At 31.0% G+C, this 27096-nt stretch overlaps 2 protein-coding genes across 3 annotated transcripts; both read left to right on the top strand.

Annotated features, from left to right (window-relative positions):
- The first annotated feature begins 653 nt into the window (after positions 1-653).
- On the top strand, positions 654-25681 carry LOC111429217 (uncharacterized). Of its 2 annotated transcripts, none has more exons than XM_023065069.2 (9): positions 654-1229; positions 18148-21256; positions 21769-21874; positions 21933-22053; positions 22822-22985; positions 23054-24185; positions 24270-24387; positions 24443-24682; positions 24803-25681. In XM_023065069.2, exons 2-9 carry the CDS (start codon positions 18167-18169, stop codon positions 24890-24892), a joined length of 5061 nt encoding a protein of 1686 aa, XP_022920837.1. In that variant the 5' UTR covers positions 654-1229; positions 18148-18166; the 3' UTR covers positions 24893-25681. The 2 variants fall into 2 exon arrangements, with proteins under 2 accessions (XP_022920837.1, XP_022920836.1); XM_023065068.2 differs by having other exon boundaries at positions 655-1229; positions 22789-22985.
- A 312-nt stretch (positions 25682-25993) lies between these two features.
- On the top strand, positions 25994-26876 carry LOC111429160 (mitochondrial ribosomal protein L24). The gene has a single exon (XM_023064998.2). It carries the CDS (start codon positions 26072-26074, stop codon positions 26825-26827), a length of 756 nt encoding a protein of 251 aa, XP_022920766.1. The 5' UTR covers positions 25994-26071; the 3' UTR covers positions 26828-26876.
- The last annotated feature ends 220 nt before the right edge of the window (positions 26877-27096 follow it).

Raw genomic sequence — 27096 nt, 5'->3', positions numbered from 1 at the left:
TGTTAAAAAAAATTGTTTGTCTGGTTACTGGAACCGGCAGCTTAATATCCCGTGTCAACCAGAAGAAACGTATTTATTCAAAACTTGAACTTGACACCTATCCTTTTCTGCAACCAAACTGAATCGCTTTCTATTACTTGTTTGCTGCTACAATGTCTAGGACAGGTTCATACGTTGATTACTGCGATTTTCTGGATTTCTCTTCATCGCTGATTTTTCTTTTGGTAAGGAACCGATTCCAGAGAGTAAATCTGTTTGCAGATTTAGGCATTCCACATCAATCAGATGAAAAAAATACTCTTCTGTATTATCTTAGTTTTTCTTACAATACTTGATAACTGGTAATACTTTAGCTTAATTAACGTTTTCATTTCAATTAATTCAATTCTGCACTCTAAACCAAGTGATTTATAGAACTATGCAAACTATGTCTTTTCTCTTGATCTATTTTTTTATAAATTTCAGATAATTTCAACATTTAATAAATTGGATATAGCGAGAATAGAATAAAACTAAAGTTCGGTCCTGTATACAAAGGGTTTTTAAGTGGAGAGAGGAGAGCGAAGGCGTACGTAGAGAGCACCAGCAGCAGTAACAGAAGGAGGTGGAAGGGGGGGGTGGCGGAGGAGGAGGTGGTGGTGAAGTAGTGGGAGGCCGAGAGAGGCGATTCCCTCGCGCCGATATACTACGTACACAGAATGAAACGAAATACCTACGCTGGCCGGTGATCGCGTGTGCGTGCGGTGTGTGCTAGTCGAGTCATCCACAATCGGCCGAGGAAGACAAGGACGGCGCGAGTAAACATGGCGCCGTTGTAGCAGAGCCAGCATATCATATTTACGTAGGGTACCCCCGCAGTATCCCGGACAGATACTAATCTGGTCCATCGCGAAATTTTCGATAATAAGTGACTGACGACGAACGTGGCGCGATACAAAATACAAACGTCGAGCCAGTGCAACAACGCGTCTAACCGATTTGTGCCAAGCTGTGTGTTTGTTACTCAACCAAGAAGACTGAGCTAACTCTAGAATCATAATAATTATTAATAAGTATCAGTGCGTCATTATTTTCGATACCAATTTCATCTCCCCTCCTCCCGACCGATGGAATTCCTCCCGGGAAGAGGTGAAGAATGGTGGACGTCCGGTTCGTCGTCATCTGTGCAACGTAAACAATGATCAAGTTAACGCTGGAATCACCTTTACCACCTCCTCCTGGATTTTCACGTAAGAACATATTGTTATGTATACTATTTTTTTAATGCGTAGCTTCCTTTGATTGTATTTCTCTTAAGATGTTATCCGCGTGATCTGTACGAGTTTTTTGCACGGCTTTGTACTTCTATTGGCGCCTCGTCGACTATCACTTGGCGTCAAACACCGTCTGCCTCGTCTCTGTCCTCTCCAGTCTATCTACTGTGTATATCCTCATGTGGCTGTGTCCTTGTCTTGCAACACAACTTTGTCGATTCTCCTCTCCGCAGTGGCATCGGCGTTCCACACTCTGAAAAGAGATGAATCTTAGCGTTTTGATTTTCTCTAAAATACGGCAGCGTCGGACAACGACGACGACGACAGATTTCGCGTTATGTCAACGGTTATTTTTGTGTTTTTCGGCTTCGACTTCGTGTTGGCCTCGGGCGTTTATTTTTGTTGGAGTTAGAGAGGCCCCCGATAGATTTGACAGTTCAACTGTATTAGCTCGGGCCCACTACGATCCGAAGGAATTCCAACGCTATCCAGATGAATTATGTTAGAAACGTTCTATGAATGCGTTATCGTTATATTATACGACTTTTTTTACGTATTAATATCTTGAAAAAAATTAATAATCTTTTTTAATGGTTATTATAAAGCGTGAAATTTCAATGAATATGATGATTTTTTCACGATAAAAAACAATTCATAAAAAATTATTAATATTTGATAAAGTTGTATGAATTAATTGTATATAAATTTAATTGAATTACTACATACGTAGTCTGAATTAGTACATTCTCAAATTAATCGCACACAAAATAAATTGATGAAAATTAGGCGAAGATACTAATGGAGCCAAAAAATCGTTTATTGAAACTGCAATGAGTCACGGTGTATTGTTGTATTCATTGTATTGCAACACCTTTTAGTTCTTGATGTTTGGTCTTTCGCTAAAACTGTTGATTGAGAGTCTGACCTTGAGGCACAACATATTTTAGGTATTAAAAAATCATGACTAACTTTGTAGGGAGAAGAAAATAATGTCAACAATTTAAGTAATTATTGAATTTGCTACAAAATACTTTTTATTTCATTGTGATACCTCAATTAGTTTATGAGATACGATGTTTTAAAGTTTCTTTAATATCAACAATCACTATCAATCCTTTATTTAAAAAATCGTATCATCAGGATTTATGGTTATGAAGAAATAGACACTTTAAAACAGGATTAAATTTGCTGTAAAATCGTTTTTATTTTATTTTGATATCTCATTTAGTTTTTGAGATATGACCTAATAAATGTTTACTTCATAAAATTGTAAAAAATCAGGGTGAACTCCATAATTATTATCTCAAAAACGGATGGAGATTTTGAAGTACGGTTTTGATCATAAAAAAGTACATATCTTTTTTTATATGTTGGGAGCGTTTCATACAGATATCTTAAGAATTCGATTTTTCATGATTTTTTAAAAATGATGGCAAAACTGTTAACTTTATAAAATCATAAAAATTGGGGTTGAGTTCAATAATTATTATCTCAAAAACTAGTAGAGATTTTCAAGTACGGTTTTGATCATAAAAAAGTACATACATTCTATTATGAATAGCGAGCGTTTCATACAGACATTATAAGATTTCGATTTTTCATGATTTTTTAAAAATGATGGCAAAAACTGTTAACTTTATAAAATCATAAAAATTGGGGTTGAGTTCAATAACTGTTATCTCAAAAACTAGTGGAGATTTTCAAGTACGGTTTTGATCATAAAAAAGTACATACATTCTATTATGAATAGCGAGCGTTTCATACAGACATTATAAGATTTCGATTTTTCATGATTTTTTAAAAATGATGGCAAAAACTGTTAACCTTATAAAATCATAAAAGTTAGGGTTAAGTTCAATAATTATTATCTCAAAAACGGATGGAGATTTTGAAGTACGGTTTTGATCATAAAAAAGTACATATCTTTTTTTATATGTTGGGAGCATTTCATACAGATATCTTAAGGATTCGATTTTTCATGATTTTTTAAAAATGATGGCAAAAACTGTTAACTTTATAAAATCATAAAAAATGGGGTTGAGTTCAATAACTGTTATCTCAAAAACTAGTAGAGATTTTCAAGTACGGTTTTGATCACAAAAAAGTACATACATTCTATTATGAATAGCGAGCGTTTCAAACAGACATTATAAGATTTCGATTTTTCATGATTTTTTAAAAATGATGGCAAAAACTGTTAACTTTATAAAATCATAAAAATTGGGGTTGAGTTCAATAATTATTATCTCAAAAACTAGTAGAGATTTTCAAGTACGGTTTTGATCACAAAAAAGTACATACATTCTTTTATGAAGAGCGAGCGTTTCATACAGATATTATAAGATTTCGATTTTTCATGATTTTTTAAAAATGATGGCAAAAACTGTTAACTTTATAAAATCATAAAAATTGGGGTAGAGTTCAATAATTGTTATCTCAAAAACTAGTAGAGATTTTCAAGTACGGTTTTGATCAAAAAAAAGTACATACATTCTTTTATGAATAGCGAGCGTTTCATACAGATATTATAAGAATTCGATTTTTCATGATTTTTTAAAAATGATGGCAAAAACTGTTAATCTTATAAAATCATAAAAGTTGGGGTTGAGTTCAATAATTATTATCTCAAAAACTACTAGAGATTTTCAAGTACGGTTTTGATCACAAAAAAGTACATACATTCTTTCATAAATAGCGAGCATTTCATACAGATATCTTAAGAATTCGATTTTTTAAAAGTGATGGCAAAAATTGTTAAAATTATAACAGTTGGGGTTAAGTTCAGTAATAATTATCTCAAAAACTAGTAGAGATTTTCAAGTGCGGCTTTGATCACAAAAAAGTACATACATTCTTTTATAAATCGCGAGCGGTTCATACAGATATCTTAAGAATTCAATTTTTCAAAAATGATGTTAACTCTTCATTATTTCAGTTAGAATTTTTCTTTGTTTCATTTACCAAATGCCATTCCATATGGAGTTTCTATTATTACATTAATTTATTGTTGTACACTACAGTCAACATGTCATATTTAACATTATACCAATACTTCTTATGTAGGTACCATTTAACAATCATCGTGTTTTTTCTTCCTTTTTCCACCAACCAACAATTTCCTCTGATGATAGCAAGCGGGTTCGACAACATCTGCCGATTCGTCCGGGCGATTCCTCTTTCTTTTTGTTTTGCCATACGTAAATATTACGGGGTTCCATTTCGGAGAACACCACAGGTACGACGACTACGACGACGTCGTTGGCTTTTCTCGGAAGAGCTTCGGGCGGACTCGCAACACCTTTACCTGTTGCTCAGCCGCTGATGGTGCTCCTACACCGGCTGTTATAATTTTTTTTACCGTAGCACCTGACCCGCGTTCGAAAGCTTTTTCTTCTAGCATTTTTTTTTCTTCCTTTAACTTACCGAAGCCCGGTGTATTTCTTATGACGTAACTTCTCGTGGGCGAGCAAAGAGAATCGATAGAAAGTTACCCGCGAAGTCGGCTCTTGGAGGTGGTCATTCGAAAAACAGTTAAAACACCGTCTTTTACGACAACGACGACGGCGATAAACGTTTTATACCACCCAAATAGCAAATTTTTCCTTTTATCGCTTGCTAAAGTAGGTGGTAAATAGTCTTTCTATGTAGAAACGTTATGACACCTAAAAATAAACATTGCAGGATGCACGTCATCTCTGTTTTTGTCCGGAGTAATCTTGTTAAAGTTATTAATCATGTTTGTGAGACTTTCGGCACGGTGGACAAAACATGTGATTCTTTGTAGGTGTTTTTATAAATGATGACCTTTATATCAGCTGATTTTTACTAAAATCAGATTAATCACCTTTTATGTTTATTTATTATTTTCATTTTATTCCATGGTTTTAAACAATAATAATGGAATAGTTTCAGTGTAATTAATTCAAATTTATGTAATGTTTAGGTGTGATTGTTTTGATTTTTATCGTTGAAATTACAGACTGCAATAAAGCAATTAAAAGGATAGATTATAAAGTGTTACTACTTAATTAATTGAAATATATTAATTAAAATAATAAAAAAATTACTGAGATGGATTAATAATTAAAATCCAATATGTTTTTTTAATCATTACAAAGTCATAAACAGGATTTAACGTTAAACTAACACTATCACTAGAACTAACACTAGGCCCATAACTAGAAACATTCGGGTTTAGCCATCTTAAGAGATGTACGGCTAAAGCCGAATGTTTCTCATTCTTGGTTTAGTGTTAGTTCTTGTTTTAGTTCAATAAATGAAAAAAAAATTTATGAAAATCAATATTTGTTAACAAATGTTCACTTCTAACTTGTTTCTGAAGAAGGTTGCAACATGGCATTTGAAACGTTAAACATTTTTTTTAAAAGACAAGGTCTTGTATGAGTTCTAGTGATAGTGCTAGTATTAGTTTTAGTTATTAATAGTTCGTTATTTATAAGGTATCATAAATTGACCTCTGAAAACTCGATTATTTATTTTGAAATTCGTGACTTTTATAAACTTCCCGTTAAATACGTAGTAGGACTTTGCACCTCATTCAACCTCTCATTGTTAGACAATAACAGAGTGATTTTGCGTTCTTTTTTATTACGCAAATTGATTTAATTTAATCTTTTTTATTACTATCAGTTTTGTTGTTGCTCTTTGGATTAACGCTTACTTCAAACGATTACTTTAATAAACATTCTTTTTATTATTTATTTATTATCACGTCATAACAGCTGATGTTGTCTATTTGTAAATTGTATACGTGAGAGAGTGAAACAATAAGAATGCATAATAACGCAGCGACCTCCGCCAATCTTCCTTCTCATTTTCTTACTTTTTCAATCGCTCGAGACTGCGAGGCCGTTGTTTTGCAAAACGAACAGCACGGCAACGATTGATGTGTCGTGCAGAGGGGCTCCCCCCTTTTTGGTTCCTCTTTTTATTCTACTCGTCGTCGTCGCAAAAAGGCAAAGTACACCGCGGTTACAGGGATCGAATAAAACGCAATAACGTCATCATCAATATTACCGATTGCCGGCACAACAGGAGGCGTCGCGGCGCATATCGTCTCTCGTTGTTCCTCTCTCTCTCTTTAAATAGCTATCGTTCTCTTATAAAAATAACCTCCTACGCTAGCGCGTTTGCGTTTCTTACGCAAATCGCTTCGGAATTCGATTCGAACTCGAATGCGGCACAGCGTGTTTCGACTGCTATTTGAGAATCAAAAGTGTAAAGGCTTTGTCACATCCGGTATAATAATATGCGGTTGGGTAATGTTGTTTAGAAAAGTGCTACTGTTTCAATTATTTTTGTTGCATTAAATTTGTTTTGTTTCAATTAATTCGATAAAAACTATCGAAAATGTTTACCCCAATCCAAGATGGATATTAAATTCATTAAGTATGGTCTAGTTTCTGCAGAATTTAATCAGACGAGATGGGAATAACGAACAGGATAAATGATTTAATTTAAATGAAGGTCGCTTCCATTTCACAGAAAATCATTTACCGTGTCGATTGCATCTTGTTAATCGTTTTCTCATATTTTTGAAATTTAAAATCAACAGTTTAAAAGTAAATTAATACTTTCAGTTCAATATTAATTATAACATCTATATTTTTATTGCATCAATAATGATATTTGTGTTTATATAATGTCATATGTACTACATTAGTTGATGGGTTTTTCTAGGAATATTTTCTTGTAAATTGCGATTTGACATGGTTTTTTATTAGATCAAACCCACACTTTTCCAAGTATTTTTGTTCATTTCCGTTATTATCACCTGAAAGGATTTACTGAAAATGATCGAAATTTGAAAAATTATATCTTCGAAACTAATTGAAGTATGATAATTAGATGAATAACATTTTAATGCACATTTACCCTAGTTTCAGTGTGCCATAAATAATTTCTTAGTTTTAAAAAATGCCGTTGTGATGATTTTTTGAATTCATCCCTGCTCTTTTAATTGTTGTGGTGGATTAAAAGTATTCTATCTCATAAACGTTTTGAGATATTATCATGAAATAAAATGCATTTTAAAGGAGATTTAATCTAGTTTTAATGTACCATAAATAATTTCTTAGTTTCCATAAATTTCATCATTACGATTTTTTGAATCAAACTCTACATGCTTACACTAACGAAAGATTTCCTGAAAAACATCGAAATTTAAACCATCATATCTTCGAAATTAATTGAATTATGATAATTAGGTAAACAACATTTTAATGCACCATCCACTTAGTTTCAGTGTGCAATAAATGATTTCTTAGTTTTAATACATCTCGTTGTGATGATTTTGTGAATTCATCCCTGCTCTTTTAATTGTTGTGTAAGATTAAAAGTATCCTATTTCATAAACGGTTTGAGATATTATCATGAAATAAATTGCATTTTGAAGGAGATTTAATCTACTTTTAATGTGCCATAAATAATTTCTTAGTTTCCATAAATTTCATCATTACAATTTTTTGAATCAAACTCTACACGTTTACACTAACGAAGGATTTCCTAAAAAAGATCGAAATTTAAACCATCATATCTTCGAAACTAATTGAATTATGATAATTAGGTAAATAACATTTTAATGCACCATCCACTTAGTTTCAGTGTGCCATAAATGATTTCTTAGTTTTAATAAATCCCGTTGTGATGATTTTTTGAATTCACTTCTGCTCTTTTAATTATTGTGATGGATTAAAAGTATCCTATCTCATAAACGGTTTAAGATACTATCATGAAATAAATTGCATTTTAAAGGAGATTTAATCCAGTTTTAATGTGCCATAAATAATTTCTTAGTTTCCATAAATCTCATCATTACGATTTTTTGAATCAAACTCTACATGTTTACACAAACGAAGGACTTCCTGAAAAAGATCGAAATTTAAAACATCATATCTTCGAAACTAATTGAATTATGATAATTAGGTAAACAACATTTTAATGAACCTTTAAGCTAGTTTCAGTGTGCCATAAATAATTTCTTAGTTTTAATAAATCCCGTTGTGATGATTTTTTGAATTCACTTCTGCTCTTTTAATTATTGTGATCGATTAAAAGTATCCTATCTCATAAACGGTTTAAGATACTATCATGAAATAAATTGCATTTTAAAGGAGATTTAATCCAGTTTTAATGTGCCATAAATAATTTCTTAGTTTCCATAAATCTCATCATTACGATTTTTTGAATCAAACTCTACATGTTTACACAAACGAAGGATTTCCTAAAAAACATCGAAATTTAAAAACTTATATCTCCGAAACTAATTGAATTATGATAATTAGGTAAACAACATTTTAATGAACCTTTAAGCTAGTTTCAGTGTGCCATAAATAATTTCTTAGTTTTAATACATCCCGTTCTGATGATTTTTTGAATTCATCCCTGCTCTTTTAATTGTTGTGTAGGATTAAAAGTATTCTATCTCATAAACGGTTTGAAATATTATCATGAAATAAATTACATTTTGAAGGAGATTTAATCTAGTTTTAATATGCCATAAACAATTTCTTAGTTTCCATAAATCTCATCATTACGATTTTTTGAATCAAACTCTACAAATTTACACAAACGAAGGATTTCCTAAAAAAGATCGAAATTTAAAAACTCATATCTCCGAAACTAATTGAATTATGATAATTAGGTAAACAACATTTTAATGCACTTTTAAGCTAGTTTCAGTGTGCCATAAATAATTTCTTAGTTTTAATAAATCCCGTTGTGGCGATTTTTTGAATTCACTTCTGCTCTTTTAATTATTGTGATCGATTAAAAGTATCCTATCTCATAAACGGTTTAAGATATTATCACGAAATAAATTGCATTTTGAAGGTGATTTAATCTACTTTTAATTTGCCATAAATAATTTCTTCGTTTACACAAACCTCGTTGTTGTGACTTTTTAGATCAAACTCTGCATGTTTTGTTAAAAAAGATCATATCCTCAAAACTAATTGTAATATTACCTAATTAATCAACATTTTAAGGTATATGCAATCTAGTTTCGATCTATCAAACATAATTTCTTAATTCCCATAAATCTTCTTGTGAAATAAGTTTATTTAATCTATTTTATAAATTTCATATCGTGCCCTTTTAACATTTTATGTATTGGATAGCTTTAGAAACTATATGAAAGCCTTGGAAATAATCTCTTGGTACTAATTTTCTTAATTTTAACTCAACCATTAAACTGAAGAACTATTAAAGAGAATGTAGGGAGTTTCTTCATTTAACAGTAATTAAATTGTTGCTTTCTCAGTACTTATCCAATAAATATTATGTAAAGATTTTAAATTTTCTAATATTAAAGACGTCAAGAGTATTTAAACATACAATCTTGCAGTGAGGATATAAAACACTTCCATCAACATCGTAATAACATTTTCATAAAAATTCTTTCGTCTATTCTTAACCGTATTACACGTAGCGTTAACAGATTTAGGTTTAAATATCCCCAAATAAAGTAGCAGGTAGAATTCGGTGATATTGTTTTCTAAAATTATACAAACGTCCTTGTGTATTTTGATTTTGTACATATTCCAACATAAATATTAAGTGAGACATACTTTTTTATTTAGTTCAAATAAATTTGTACGAAGGCCAAAAAAACTGGTCCAATTGTCGTTTTAAATTGGGAGAATCGAAGAATTTTTCCTAAAAGACGTGTACAACATATAAACGGTTGCGAGTCGAAACAAACACAACTTTTTGAGATACTGCCAAAAACTGTGAACGCGGGTCTCGTTCACGTCATAGCTGTGGAGCTCTCCTAGGCCGTTGCCAGCTGGGAAATACCGTATGAAATAGCTAATTAAAAATACATTGTGCGGCGAACGTGTTCGCTACCGTTTTTATACGCGAAAATATTCGGCTCATCTGAAACGTTTTTTCATAATAAAAAAAAATTAAAATACTTCAATTTTGTAACACGCTTAATGGTAATTCCTTTCGCTTTCGGCCAGTTCGTTTTGCTCCAATTTTTTGGTCGCGCTTCGTAAAACAAATCGCGAAAATTGTTTGGCAGTTGCCTCAACAGTTCAGAGTTGGGACTCAATAAGGCACCTGCTTGCAATTTATCACGTTACAATGTCCAAAAAGTGAAAGCTGAAAAATACATGATGCTAACGGCGATCTGAACAATATTTTATGGTAATTTAAACTTTTCTTTTTATACCAATCTTATAAAAATACAGGTCTTAATCATACCTTTTAAGTTAATAATATTATTTTATCTCGAAATGAATTTTCATAAATCACTCATCGATTGCGTGACCTTTTCAAAAATATCTTTAAACTTATCTAATAGATGCAAAAACTATTCTCCAAAAATGACGTCGAAGCGATTATAATTAGTAATTAATCTGGTTATAAAGATTTTATTGAAACCTCACTTTTCAGTCGATCATGGAAAAGACAATGTAGATACGAGAGTTTTTCTAGTTAAGATAAAAATCAGGTGACAGGGCAATAAGTGTTTTGTGAATCCGTGATAAGATTCAAGGTAATTTTGATCGTCGTTTCTGATAAGTTGGAATGCCTTAATGTGTAGAGGAGTAGGAAAGATTTCGCAAACTGATGAAAATAAATATAAAAGATAAAAAAATTTTCCCCAATGCGCAGTTTTTGTAAATAAATGATTTATTTTCGTGGGAATTAACGAGAACTTTTTTCGACTCGTACTTTCCAACAAGTTCCCATATAAATAGATTTTTAAAAAAACAAACACCTCAAAATACGATTTTTTTCATCAAGTCAGAACCAATCCCACAAAGATATTGCGCGTCGTTGGAAAACCGATAAGATTGTAATTTGTAATAGATTTATGTTTCTTTAAAATTGATTTAGAAATTCTTCTATACTTATGTACTTATTTATTTCCTATATATATATTTTGATAAGATTTACACGAATATTTGATAAGATTATATAATAATAGTAAAAAAGTTTTACTTTCATAATTAAACAGGAAGTCTTTTTATAATCTTTGCATTCTCTGTATTTGATAGATTTTTGACATTAAGAAATTTATTGAGAGAATGATATTGAGAGATTGTGTGTTAATAAAAACTGTTCATAATACATCATAAAGACGAAGAGAAGAAGAGATATTGAGGTTTTTGAATGAAATTTTTTTATAACTCAAAAAATAGAAACTCTAGAAAAAGACGTTATGGATGAAAATTGTATGTAATAACCTACAATAACATTATCTATAAGCGATTGTAACTCAAGTATGACTATTACCAACCTAGCAAATTTAAAATAACAAAAATTTCATATTTGAGGCATTCAATAATGAAATGGTTTTTAACTCAAAAATTAAAAGGTATGGATGAGAGCGATGTTAATAAAATTTGTTCATAATATATCATAAAGACATAATCCATAAACGGTTTGTTTCCAAATAAATCGCATTTGTAGTCATAAGCCATAAAATCCACAAATCTCATAATTTACGTTTTGGAATCAAATTTGTTTATAACTCAAAAAATAGAAACTGTAGGAAAAGACGTTATGGATGAAAATTGTGTGTAATGAACCAACATAACATTATCTATAAGCGATTGTAACTCAAGTATGATTATTACCAACCTAGCAAATTTAAAATAACAAAAATTTCATATTTGAGGCATTCAATAATAAAATGGTTTTTAACTCAAAAATTAAAAGTTATGGATGAGAGCGATGTTAATAAAATTTGTTCATAATATATCATAAAAACATAATCCATAAACGGTTTGTTTCCAAATAAATCGCATTTATAGTCATAAGCCATAAAATCCACAAATCTCATAATTTACGTTTTGGAATCAAATTTGTTTATAACTCAAAAAATAGAAACTGTAGGAAAAGACGTTATGGATGAAAATTGTGTGTAATGAACCAACATAATATTATCTATAAGCGATTGTAACTCAAGTATGATTATTACCAACCTAGCAAATTTAAAATAACAAAAATTTCATATTTGAGGCATTCAATAATAAAATGGTTTTTAACTCAAAAATTAAAAGCTATGGATGAGAGCGATGTTAATAAAATTTGTTCATAATATATCATAAAGACATAATCCATAAACGGTTTGTTTCCAAATAAATCGCATTTGTAGTCATAAGCCATAAAATCCACAAATCTCAAAATTGAGGTTTTTGAATCAAATTTGTTTATAACTCAAAAAATAGGAACTATAGGAAAAGACGTTATGGATGAAAATTGTATGTAATGAATTATCTGTATGCTATTGTAACTCAACTATGATTATTACTAACCTAGCAGATTTAAAATCATAAACATGTTATATTTGAGACATTCAATAATAAGATGGTTTTTAACTCAAAAATTAATAGCTGTTGGTGAGAATGATATTAATAAAAATTGTTCATAATACATCATAGAAACATAATTCATAAACGATTTCTTTCCAATTAATTCGCAATTGTTATAAAGTTTACTAATCTCTAAATTGATGAAAATTGATCAGATAATCACTCCATTTCCGATTACGTGATTTGATAGAACTTTTATGCCTGAATGTTTATCATAATTATGAATACATAACATTAATCGTGTGTATTTATTTGAAATGTAAGTTTATATGAAAGGTCAAGTAAAAAATCGTTGAAGTCATTTCTATATAAAGAATTCTTAAGAAAATTCATCTTCTTACATAGAACTATTATTATGCCCACATAATATTCATGCTTATTATTGTATCATCTACACAATATCATATATAATATCAACGAACTCAATGTTTTAATCAATTTTTAGATAATATTTGAAAAAATTTTAAAAGTATTTAAAAAATTATTACGCAAATCATATCTAAAATTTGTTGGTAATCTTAGGCATACGTAAAAAGTTATCATTTGGAATTTTAAAACTATTTATGTAATGGAACATAAAGAATCATTCTAATACAACTAGATATTGAAATAACTCGTTGAAAGTTTTTCAATACTACGTAATGAAATAATGTACTTTGAACGTTCTACTGACGTCAGTTCCTAAACGAAAAGGTTTCTTTATAAACACACCTTAAAACACTTTTGGTACGATTTAAATTTAATACAACAAATTTAAATAAATAATTATTTTATAAAAAAAAATTGTACATTGTTGATTAATCTGCTGATGACTCGAAAACATGAAATCCACCAAGTAGGAGTCAAAATCCGTACAGAAATAAATCCGGCTGATAAGATAAAGCGTTTCTATCTGTACCGGGGCCAAAACGTTCGTTCCCGAATCAGATCGGCTTGCTGTTATTGTTGTATCATCGATCAGTACAAAGTTTGCATTTGCGCAACTACGTCAACGACACTGTTTACATCCCGACGTTTGCCTAAAAAAAAACATATTAATAAAAATCAAAAATATCTCGATTAGAGGCGAATTTATCAAACGCGATTCCCCACGTCTCGTCGTTAAAAATAAACATTATCTGATTGAGTCGTTTACGTGGCGAATTCATAAATGTAACGTATCGAAATCGCAACTTCCTCGTTAAGGCGCCAAGGTGTGTTTTATTAAAGGTAAATGCCTGGTCAGTTGAACCAGACTAGAATTTCTTCAACGACGACCTTCCAATCGTTCTTGGACGAAAGTGAAAGTGTACACCGTCGTTGTTGGTTGGATTTGCACCACGCAAATATTTTCGTGTGGCATGTATTGTTGCGTGATCGGTTTGAAATTGCATTTTAAATTTCATCTAAGAACAATATATTTTTATTAAAGAAATTAAAAAAAAAAAATAAAAGTATATTTGGGTTTAATTATAATTAATCTGTATAAATATTTTTGTTTTTAATCAAAAAAAATTTTCCACTGCGTTCTTTAAAAACGCAATTTTGATATCGTCATTGTTAATTAAAATGAAACTCTTAATTCAAAATTCTTATCACTTTATGCATTAAATAGGTCAATATCGTGTTACAGACCATTTACTGTTTGCATATCCTATACGAACGATTGCTCTGAATTTTAAGTTGATTTTGTTATGTAGATCACATTTAAATTTAATTTCTACTTTGGATCAGTAAGAATTTATAATCTCTATTTTAACTAATTTAATTTTGCTTCGCGTTTGATCTGTTAAGATTGATAGATTAAATTGTCATAAAAAATGATAAAACACTCAATCATGAATACATTTTCTCCAATATCATTTATTTAAGTCATGATTGTACTTATCTAAACACAAATAATCGTTTGATTAAATTCACAATGGGAATCGCGATAATTTATCAACTAATAAAAATAGAAAATTTGTGAGTTATTAGAAGTTAACCTTGGTTTGGTCAAAACAAGTTTATTTTCAGATTTAGGTGTTAACGTTCGTTGTTAGCCAATGAATTAAATAACTTCGGATAATAGTTTAGGTTTTAATTAATGAAAAATATCTTTATCAAAACAGGATGCCGCGCGCGCGCGTCGACCAATGTTTCGCCGAACGATAACTTTACTTCAACAGGAATTTATTTGTGTTTCACTGCTACTGCTGCGAGACTATCCGCGGGCGCGTTTGTTTGTTCTGTTTATCTATAGCGGTTAGATAGAAAATTCCAAGAAACGAGCAGACACTTTCTGAATGAATACACTTCTGACTTAAAAAAAAATAATAATGATGATTCTTTGCGGTGAATATATTTTTTGTTCTTCGTTATCTTCCTGAAACCCGCTGGTCAGCTTGTACCTAACAAGGTCATTTCATATCTTATCGTCGCAAATAGCAAGTTTAGAAATTTTCAAAGTAATCCTCTAATAATATATGAGAAAGATAGAACGATTAAATCGAGATAGTCTATATAATAACGGGGGCCCCCAGTTTTTTTATCGATCCAAATACGTCACAGAATCTGTATGTTATTGAAACCTTATCAAATACGAAATGACTCATCCAGTTTTAACGACAATATCGTTTTGATAATTATCCTATTAATTCTTTTACAACGTTTATTACAAAGATGCATGTCTTAAATCATTCTGTCAGTGATGATTTTAAAATAAATGAAGTGGAGAAATGATCGGAATAATAATATTGATGAGTATCTGTAGATGATTCAGAACGAACGCTTCGTTAGAGAGATTCCATAGTAAAACGAAAACAAGTTAACGAAGTGTGAATCACAGGTTGCTGCTGTACGTTCGAAGGAAACAAACTTTCGCTTGTTAATCTTTGTATACGTCAGAGGTTACTCAATTATAAATGTGCGTTCTCTTTTTTACACCAACTCGCTAACCCAATGACGATTTGTTATGTGTGTTTCTATTTCGTTGTTGCAAAGAAAAACTATGTAAAAAGTATTATTTTGATTTCAATATTATTTTAAAAACACTTTTAAAAATCAGCTAAAAAAATTTTATGTTTACAAATTAATTAGAATCTTTATAAAAAGATATTGAATCGAACCTTGAACTTTTTTTTCTCGAAATTCCTTTAGAAAATTATGTTAACAAAAAATATCTTATAACAAACAATCATGAATTTATTTATCAAAAAGGTCTTCTTGTTGTAATGCTCTTCCATGGTGTCCTGTGTTACATCTTAAATTATGGGTAAAATGCGATTCAAAATTTTACAAGTATATTGCAGATGGTATTAGGCAGTGACCCAATAAACGTTCTTTATTTTTTTTTTGCCCATAAGAGTTGAACATCATCATATTCACATGTGACATATTAGTTTTTCAACATCATGTAGAGAGATGGGTTTGGTGATGATGGGGTTGGGATTGTGATAGGTTAGATGAGGATAACTGGAGTTTTGTTGTAAGACTGGATTTATTCAGTTTTATATAGTGCCAGCAGTATACAGTCTCTTGTAGGGACTAATTAGTTATTTTGCAAAATGCAAATAGATTACTTCAAGCAATTTAATATGCAAGCAGACAGTTATTTACTATAACTGCTGTAGAAGGATCTCGTTTTGTATTAGCAATATGTAATGTTGTATCAGCAGTATTTAAACTTCTCCCAATAGCATCTAATCCTTTGTAAGTAGTCTTTAATCTTCTGCAAGCAGTATTAACCCTTTGTATCCCGGCGGTACTTTAAAGTACCGGTAGTTTTAAACACTCATTTTAAACTGTAGTCATCTATTCGGCGCATTTAGAACTATCGGTACTTTCTACTAAGTTTATACGAAAATATAAGTTTTATTGCAACCTTTTTTTTCTCAATATTTTTCCAATCCAACCCAACAATTATTATACATCATTTTAAAGAGAAAGCTTTGAGCTTTAATTTAGAACAAGTCTCATTCCTTAATTTCAATAAATACGACTTCCAGGAATTTTTAAATTAGCATCCTTTTTGACACTTTTAGTTTATACGAAAATGTAAGTTTTGTTTCAACATTTTTTTTCTCAATATTTTTCCAATCCAACCCAACAAGTATTATACATCATTTTAAAGAGAGAGCTTTGAACTTTAATTTAGAACAACTCTCATTCCTTAATTTGAATAAATACGGCTTCCAGGAATTTTTAAATTAGCATCTTTTTTGACACTTTTAGTTTATACGAAAATGTAAGTTTTGTTTCAACATTTTTTTTCTCAATATTTTTCCAATCCAACCCAACAATTATTATACATCATTTTAAAGAGAAAGCTTTGAGCTTTAATTTAGAGTAAGTCTCGTTCCTTAATTTCAATAAATACGGCTTCCAGGAATTTTTAATTTATCATTTTTTTTGACACTTTTAGGTTGTACAAAAATGTAAGTTTTGTTTCAACATTTTTTTTCTCAATATTTTTCCAATCCAACCCAACAATTATTATATATCATTTTAAAGAGAAAGCTTTGAGCTTTAATTTAGAACAAGTCTCATTACTTAATTGCAATAAATACGACTTCCAGGAATTTTTAAATTAGCATATTTTTTGAGACTTTTAGGTTATACGAAAATGTAAGTTTTATTTCAACATTTCTTTTCTTAATATTTTTCCAATCCAACCCAACAAATATTATACATCATTTTAAAGAGAAAGCTTTGAGCTTTAATTTAGACTAAGTCTCATTCCTTAATTTCAATAAATACGACTTCCAGGAATTTTTAAATTAGCATCTTTTTTGACATTTTTAGGTTATATCAAAATGTAAGTTTAATTTCAACATTTTTTTTCTCAATATTTTTCCAATCCAACCCAACAATTATTATACATCATTTTAAAGAGAAAGCTTTGAGCTTTAATTTAGAATAAGTCTCATTCCTTAATTTCAATAAATACGGCTTCCAGGAATTTGTAATGTAGCATCTTTTTTAACACTTTTAGGATATACGAAAATGTAAGTTTTATATCAATATTTTTTTCACAAACTTTCAAAATTTTTGACTTCTTGGGACACAAAGGGTTAAATCTTCTGCAAACAGTATTTTGGTCTTTTACAAGCAGATCTTGTATTATGTTACCAGTATGTAATCTTCGGTAAGCCGCAAGTAGTCTTTAACTGTTTGTTCTGTAAGGTAATTAATTACAGTCTCGATTTGATAATATACCTCTCTCATACTTTTTATATTGAAAGAATCATGCGTATGCCAACATTTGAAGGATTGGCATATATCTTTGAAATGAAGAAAACTCTCTCACTCGATAAATGATAACCTGCTTAAGTTATAACATAAGTAAATATTTCATTTACATCGAATTTTTATTGCTATAAATTTTCTTCCGTTAATTTCTTATGAGAAAGAACTTCCTTTTTAGACCTAACTGATTATTCCACCAATGTGGGCCTCGATTACCATTTCCTACATAAAGTGGATTAATTATATAGTAAACCAGAGAGATTATCTCATCTGATCACATCCTCTCACAACTTCAATGATAAAAAGCCATAATATTAATTTATTTTATCTTTTTCTTTTAGATCGAGACTGAGTATCGCGATGGACAACTGCTCCATCGAAAGTTACTTGCACAAAAAGTTTAAAAAGCAGTCGAGTAGTGTTCCACAACAAAATGTATCAGCAGTGCCATCGTCTTCAACAAACGAACAAATATCCGTATCACCAGTTGGGGCGATCGCGGAGAAATCGAATCAGTGTGTGTTGGCAAATCAACAAAAGTATATTGAAAAATCACTTGCGGTGAGCGATGTGCCAACCAATTTTAGTACAAATTCTTCGGGTGATTGCCACAGGACGGCATCGCCACACACGTCTTCCATATCAGTTAATAGTATGAGTATGTTAGAAAGTAGGATCGGTAGGCCGGTTCAATATTCGACCACGAGCAACAACGGCATATCACTACAGCGAGTATCATCAGAGTGTGGTAACCAAACGAACCAATTGAATAATCAACAGAACCAAATAAACCAAGTAAATCAAATTTTGGTGGCAGCGTCGGATTCGGCGTTAAATTTAAATAGTACTAAATTACAATCGAGGTCTTCCAGTTTACGAGATGAGGATTTAGACAAAGTTGAAACGTCTTCAACTCCCGAAAAACCCGGCGGGAAATATGTGTGCAACTATTGTAATTTGGTGTGTTCAAAACCTAGTGTATTACAAAAACATATAAGGGCGCACACGAACGAGAGGCCGTTTCCGTGTGTGAGTTGCGGGTTCAGTTTTAAAACTCGTTCGAACTTGTATAAACATTGTCGATCTCGAACGCACGCCAATAGAGTTTTGGGAAATAAGGCTCAAGAGATAAACGTGGATATGGACGAGGAAAAACAGGAATCGTTGAAACCCGATTACGAAGAAATCAAACCGGTCGACGCAAAATCAAAACCGTATAAGCCGAGATTTAAAGCTTTTTTTGATTCCACCGGTGTTGAAAATGGGGGGGAAGTCGAAACGTTTACTCCTACCGGAGAAACGACTAAATCCAACACGAGCAACGCCGATTTAATATCGTTACACATTGACGAATTAATCCATAAAAATAATTCTTTAATTATTAACACAAACGATCCAAACATGTACAAGAAAAGAAATTCAATCAATACGTCTTCAGAAGTAATCACGAATAATAATCACAATGAATATAACTATAAATATCACGAATTGTACCAACCGAATCATCAGCATGTTCATGCGCATCCACAACATCTTGATATTCCACCGAACGAAGATGAACCTTTAAATTTAACAAATAAAAATCGGAAGCGAAGTATGAGCGAAGTTCACGAACCAGTTGGTCAAAAAAGCTTGATCAAAGAGTTGTTATTAAAAAATTTATACGCCGATTCGAATAAGCAGTGTCCACATTGTAAAATGATCTTCCAAACGGTGACCGAATTGGATTTGCACAAATTAAGACATTGCAAAGGTTATCAGAAAGCGGGAGCGAGATACTCGCGAAGCAGCTCCGTTAACGTCGCTTCGATTTTAACTCAAAATAAAAACGCCTTCGATACCAATCCGCATATCCCAAATGTCTTTCCGTTAAAATCTCCCGGCCCGTTCTTAGGAAAAACTCGATTGGTCGAAAGTGATAAAGCTAAATCGTTTTCGTTTGACGATGGAATACAAACAACTTCGCTTCAAACTTCAACGACGTCGCAAGATATTATTAAAATGTCGCAACGGTATGCATTGTCACCATTAACTTTACAAAGTGAACAATATAGGAAACAACACGTTAAATTATTCGGGGGGGAAGTAAAAATTCAGTCGTCAGAAAGAGTTGAAGTTAAAAAAGATGAGAAATACCATCATCACCGTCAGAATTATCAAGAATATCCCAATAATATAAGTGGTAATACTGTGGTAAAATCGACTTTACAGTCGGGTGGGACATTAGTGCAAACAAAACCTTTTGAGGAACCTTTAAAAAAATCAACTTCACCAGAAATTATTAGGGTGTATGAAAGTCCTCCTCAATCACCCACGATAGATGTAGTTAACGTTGATAAACCGTCGTTTTCTTATCGACCCGAAGTGATCGTTGATTATCCCCGACACGAAGAGACTCCTTATACATACATGAACATCATGGATTATAGTCAAAACGCAGTAAAGATGCTCACACCAAAAATAAAACAACCAACATTAAATCTCCAAGAGATCGTTTCTCCACTTAAAATAAACATTGAGCAAAGATCATTCGACAAAATTGATTCACCAGTATTCCCAAAAGATCTCGAAGAACGACGTAAATCAGAAAACATCGATTTCGCACAAAAACAAATCCTACTCCAACAAAAAATGACGTTGGAACCGCCAAAATTACACGTATATAATCCAGTTAAGTTTTTAGTAAACGGAAAAGTGATTAGATACGTCCCTGGTATGCCAGGACCTATTACGGTTGATACACCATTAGAAACGCCGTATTCACCTAGTTCTCCTATAACAAGAGTACCTATACCTAATATGAGATTATCAAAACCTAACATACGTATTACGCCTCCTGAAAGTGTTGAAAAGTATCCAGAAAAACATCAATCAATCGAGATTAATCGAAGTCCGAAAATGGCTTTGGAGATCAACACGGATTTAAATCCTAATGTAAACGAAATGAAATCTCCGGTTAAACTTTTTGTGATAGATAAATCCCCAAAACTTTCTGAAAACAAATCGCCGATAAAATCACCGAATACTCCAATTAGTTTAGACTCGCCAAAAAAATTCGCCAGACCAAACAGCTTGGCAATTAAATCCGCACTTCCCGGTTCTTTGAAACAACATCACGGTCTCACCCCGACCGTTTTCAATCAGATTTTAATTAGTCCGGATACGCCGAGAGTAGCCAAGAAATACAACCATCAAATTCTTCACGGAAATTATTTTAGTTATTTGGGATTGAAAAGTTCGACGAAATCCTCTTATTGTACTTTAAATAAAACCCAACCGTTTTATGTGCCGCATTTTAAAAAGTTGAGTATGTACTCAGAATGGAGGCAACATGCCGGAACTAAAATGGACAAACTTTTTGCCGGAGCTTACGATTCCAGACAGAGGAATCATAAGTATACTGTAGCTAAAGCTGTTGTGGATGATACTATTCTTCATTCAACGTATAAGGTAAATATTTTTATTTGGTTGTTTCTAAAAAAGGTTAAATGAATCATCAGGGTTCAAAGACATTGTTTAAAAACATAGTATAAGCGAATTAATGTTTTTTAAATCTTGCTGATGCAAAAAAAAACTTATTAATTTGTATTTATTCGGTTGAATCCTTTTTTTTGCGTGTAAATATGATGCAAAACATAAAAAAAAATAATCAATATTTATAACAAAGTGATTATCTAATACTTGATTAGGGAAACTGCCGAGATATAAACAATAAAAACATTGAACTCTGCGAACCATCGTACATTATAATCGATTCGCGATCAAAGTTCACGTAGTTTGATCAGTTGAGTGATTGATAAAGAGTTTATTTTGTTATTTAGAGTGTTCATAAAAATGTCTAAAGTTATTAAAGTTGTCATTAAAAATAGTTATTTATGATCCAAGGGATTAAAACCAACCTTTTTTATATTAATGTCGCAATTTTTGATTAATTAATTAAATTTATTATTACTTAATTTCAGTTTAATGTTATTGAACAACAATCTCAAAAAGAAAAGGAAGAATCAAACAAATCTATCCTTGGTGGATTCGAATCCAACGAAGATTATACTTATATTCGAGGAAGAGGTAAATTTAAAGTTAATTCGATGGTTTTAAGTGATTAATTTTGGTGTGTTTTTTATAGGAAGGGGTAGATATGTTTGTGATCAATGCGGAATTAGATGCAAAAAGCCTTCGATGTTAAAAAAACATATCAGAACACATTCTAACGATAGACCCTATACTTGTAGTCATTGTAATTTTAGGTAAGTCAATTAATTTGAGAGGATTAAACAATTTTTAAGGGGGAGTGCGCTTTTAAAGTTTGGAATTGGTGTAACACTCAAAATCTTGTTAATTTTGTACTTAACCTCGATTTAATAAAATGTTGAGCTATTAGTTAGGCAACACAATTTACATATAACATAACCTTTTAAATAAAAAGTTTTCAAGAATTTCATCGCAAAGTTTAAGCTTTAAAAGCTTTTATTAATCGTTGTTTAATACACTTGGTTCATTAACAAGTGTAATGGGCTATAATTTAAATATTTTGATGAAGTGTTATGGTATTGCAATAACATTTAAAGTTGGTGTTTATCAAACTTAAGTGAGCAGGATTCGAGATGAATTTAGATTCCCCGGTTGGTATGTTAATCATTAACTCATCCTGGTCTTTCCAGAATGATTCCTTTACCGATTACCTACTCCCTGTCTACAACATTCATGATAACATTCTGTCTCTACAGTAGCAAACCACGATATTCTGCTTGTTATTTGTTTTACAGTACACCAGTTGATACTGTTGTCCTAGATAATCAAAGTTGATAAAAGAGGGATAAGCACATTGCAAAGATTACAAAATTAAAGCTTGATAATGGCATTAATACTTAATTTATAAGATTTTGGGTTGTTATAAAACCGTTTCTATATTTTTGGAACACCTGTATAATAAATTCAAATTTAATTCACTTTAGATACTTAAAATATGTTTTTTATTCTAGTGGTGGTGTAATGTGCCTATCATCTTTTTGCAGCTTTAAAACGAAAGGTAACTTGACCAAACACATGAAAAGCAAGGCGCACACGAAGAACTACGCGGCGACAACCGGAAGTACATCTGTTTCACCCAATTTACCAGGAAGTCCAAATTCGTCAGACTCAGAATCTGAAGAAGAAGATAGTGTTATGGATAGTAGCGGTAAATTAATTAATCTTCTATAATGTCTGTTTTTTACGTCTAATTTATATATTTTTGGTTAATTTTAGATGAATCCTCTACGAGAAATCAAGAACAACAAGAACGCGAAGCGGTTTTTGGGTTGTTATCGCTCTCACAAAAATCATCGGTTACTGAAAGTATAAAATCAAGTTCGAATGGAACGTTAACGAGATCGCTTCCTGTTGATTCTTCCTCAAATTTTATGGATACCGAAAGGATAGCTCACGTTACAAAAACCAATTACGCAAAAAATAAAATCTTAGACCAATCTATAAACTTTAACGCGCCGAAAATATCTGATATTTCAGTTTTAAATTCGGACACGGATTTTCGAGAGGTCCAAAAAATCACCAAGTATTTAGGAAAAACTAATTTGACCAGACCATTAACATATCCATATACAACGCCTATTATTATTGAACCATCCATAGAAATGATGGAAACAAATCAAATACGTAATCAAGCAAACTCATCAGAACTTAAACCGTCTTCTGAACGCTTACACAGTCCAAAAATGGTCGACCCAAAACAATTTAGTGTAATATCTAGGTACACAAAACCAGAAACTAGTAATAACCATCAAGATGAAGAAATGCCACAAAATATAGCGAGTGATTTACGTAAAAGAAAAGCTTATAACGAATCCATTCTTCCATCAAAAATTTCAAGAACTGAAGTTGATGTTATTGATTTATCAATGCCGTCAATAAATGGAAGAAAAATTGATCAAATGAACGGTTATCATCAAATGGATATCGTTGATAATAATTGGAAAGCTAAAGAAATCGCTAATAATATTATAAGGAGTTGTGAACAACCTGACAATTCACCAAAGACTTACGAAAGTGATGAAAGAAGTAGTAACGAAGATAGTCATCAGTACAATGTGAATATGAATTATGTGGTTATGGAGAAAACGCAAAAATATAAACAGGTTGAGTATGATAATAGTGCGATGGAAACTTTAGCCGATATCGCGACCAAACAGGAAAAATTGGAGAAGAATTCTGTTGCGAAAAACGTGGCCAGTGAATTTTTAAAACTGGCCACAAAAAACGAACAGAACGAAAATGTTCGCGATGCTTTCATCCCGAACAATAAGGAAGTTATTGTTAAACCAGACGAAAATAAAAATTGTAATATTTGTATGAAAACTTTTACCAAACCTTCCCAATTAAGGTAAGAAAAAATCAATTTAACACCATTTAAAATCACAGGATTGTGTTAAAATAGTACTAATACAATTTCAATTTTTCTTTTTAGACTTCATATGAATATCCATTATTTAGAAAGACCATTTCGATGCGATTCTTGTTCGGTTAGTTTTAGAACTAAAGGACATTTACAGAAACACGAACGAAGTGCTAGTCATCATAATAAGGTAATTTAACTATTTTAAATAAATTTGTTTTGTTTTAATATTATTTTTTAAACAGTTGAGTTCCTCTCCAAACCTGTCGTCTTCAGAACCAAGACCGTTCAAGTGTTCAGATTGTAACATCGCATTTAGGATACATGGGCATTTAGCGAAGCATTTGCGGGCAAAAATGCATATCATGAAGCTCGAGTGTCTTAACAAGATCCCGTTTGGATTGTATGCGGAATTGGAACGTTCTAATAGTCTTTTAACCGAAATTAATACGGCGGATGTGGACCAATGTTTAGAGAGTTTAAAGGTTTGTTATTTAATAAAACTTTGGGAATTAATACTAGCATTATCACTGGGAATTAATAAGAGATTTAGAACTAATAGCTAAACTAAGTTAATTTTATGTTAAATATATTTTTATTTTTAGAAACTGGCGCAGAAGGTGTTTACAAACGATCCAGGAAAATTAAATCACCTGGGACAAACATCAGAAACAGTAGTAGAAGCAGATAGTTAGCGATAGATTATTAAAGAAAAAAATTGTTTTTAATTTGTACTGTTTAAGTAAGTTAAAAAAAAGACTGAAATCAAAACGAATGAGATGCTAGAAATTTTTTTTCTATAAAAATTAATGAAAAAACAAACGTATACACGTGGATAGATTATTATATATTATTATTACGATAGATTGAATATTTTTCGTGCTATATTGGAAGATTTAAAAAGTATAAAAAAAGAGGAGAATATCGATAGTCTTGTAGCTTTCTTAGGTGTATGTCATTCTCATTGTGTCAAAACTTTTTATGTGATATAAAAGTAAGTTTTTTTTCTGTACATAGATTTGGTTTATATTTTATATTTACGACATAACTTTTAAATAAATAAATAAATATATTAGGGACTAAAATCGCTATATAAATAAATCAAAAAGTTGTAAAAATTTGAGTTTTGTGAATTGTTATTGATTGGCACTTATTTTCTAATAACACAACAATGTTATAATTATCAAATATCTCGCCCCGAAATATCTTGTTTTGTTAACATCAATAAGCTCCTATTTTGGGTATTTGTTTAGTTTTATTCAAACCTATTACGTTTACTAGTTTTCTTATTCGAGTTTTAGTTAAGTTTGGACCAACATTTTAAATAAAGTGTTGTGTTGATTCGTTGTACATATGAAACGATACAATATTGTCTTATTGTTTAACTGTAGTTACTAATTTACTGAAAATTTCAGCTGTTAATTACATTTATATTGTTGAAAAAGTACAACATTATTGTTAAATATATTTTTGTTCAGTAAAAATTATTGCTTTTTTTCTTTTTGACGATTTACATATTTTAACTCGTTAAATAATAATTTACATAATAACATTCAAGTCCTTTTATAAAATTGTTTCATAAATTATTAATTTATTTAAATTTGTATATTTAATAAAGATTTTGAAATATAGATGGCGCTTTCTTTAATAAATAAAACAAGTTTAGTTATAAATTAAATATTTTAAGGATTTTAATAATTAATACTCTTTAAATTACGTTATTTAAATTATATTAAAAAAATTTTTTTTTTAATTAATCTTTATTTCTTGTATAGTTCTCAATAAAATATATAGATGTCACTTTGAAACATAACCTCACTTATAAAACACATCAACATAGTATAAATAAATTAGAAACATTTATAATTTATAAAATGCGTTTAACTCAAATATTATCAGCAATAAGTAAATATTCGAAAGATTACTCAAATTTACCTGATAGATACATAAAAAGGTCGATGGAACAAGTATACTGGAAAAACCCGAAAGGTATCCAATACAAACCTAACGCAGTAGTACAACGCAAAAACTTTAAAATGACAATGAATCGTCCGTGGACTGGACAATTCCACCAACAAAACACCGCTGGAAGGCATCATAAAAAAGTTTTTGTAGAACCCATAAAAGATTGGAGTTTCTTTCGAGGTGATCGTGTTGAAATTTTAGTTGGTAAAGATAAAGGTAAACAAGGAATAGTCAAACAAGTTATACAAGAAAGGAATTGGGTGGTTGTTGAAGGCTTAAATTGTCACCTAAGGAAAGTTGGGGGTGAGAAAAATTTTTCTGGGGTTTACATCCAATCGGAAGCTCCATTATTAGTGACAAACCAAGTGTCATTAGTAGATCCAGCTGATTTAAAATCAACTAAAATTGAGTGGAGGTTTACTGAAGATGGACAAAAAGTTCGAGTTTCTGCACGAACTGGAAGAATTATTCCCATTCCTGCAACTTCAGACACAACAGTTGATTATAAGACCAAAGGTACTTATAAAGAACAACCTAAAGATACAGCGGCTGATGATGTTGCTGCTATTACATTTGAACCAAAACTAAAAACGTTTGAAATGGAAATTATGGATAATATGGGAATTAAAGAAGATAGAGTACCACCTAAATCTTATTGGTATTAAAATTTATTTCTTTTAATAAAAATGATTAATAAAAACAAATAAAAAAAAATTAATTTTTCTTATTCTCTAATCCTTAAACTATATCTCATATTTGGTTATTAATTAATTACAAGCACCTATCTTTTATTAAAAGGTTACAATTTAATTTTTGTTGACGAGATATTAATTTTCCTGGTTTGGATGGGGTTTTACTAAATCCGTCGAATATTCGGGAGTGAACATTCCAGACCTGTCAACTACAGAGATTGGAAACTGCCCGAAGTTGCTTT

This window comes from Onthophagus taurus, chromosome 7, assembly GCF_036711975.1.
Source record: "Onthophagus taurus isolate NC chromosome 7, IU_Otau_3.0, whole genome shotgun sequence".
Lineage (NCBI taxonomy): Eukaryota > Metazoa > Arthropoda > Insecta > Coleoptera > Scarabaeidae > Onthophagus > Onthophagus taurus.
The sequence above is the reverse complement of the archived record's forward strand: the minus strand, read 5'-3'. Positions and strand labels throughout refer to the sequence as shown.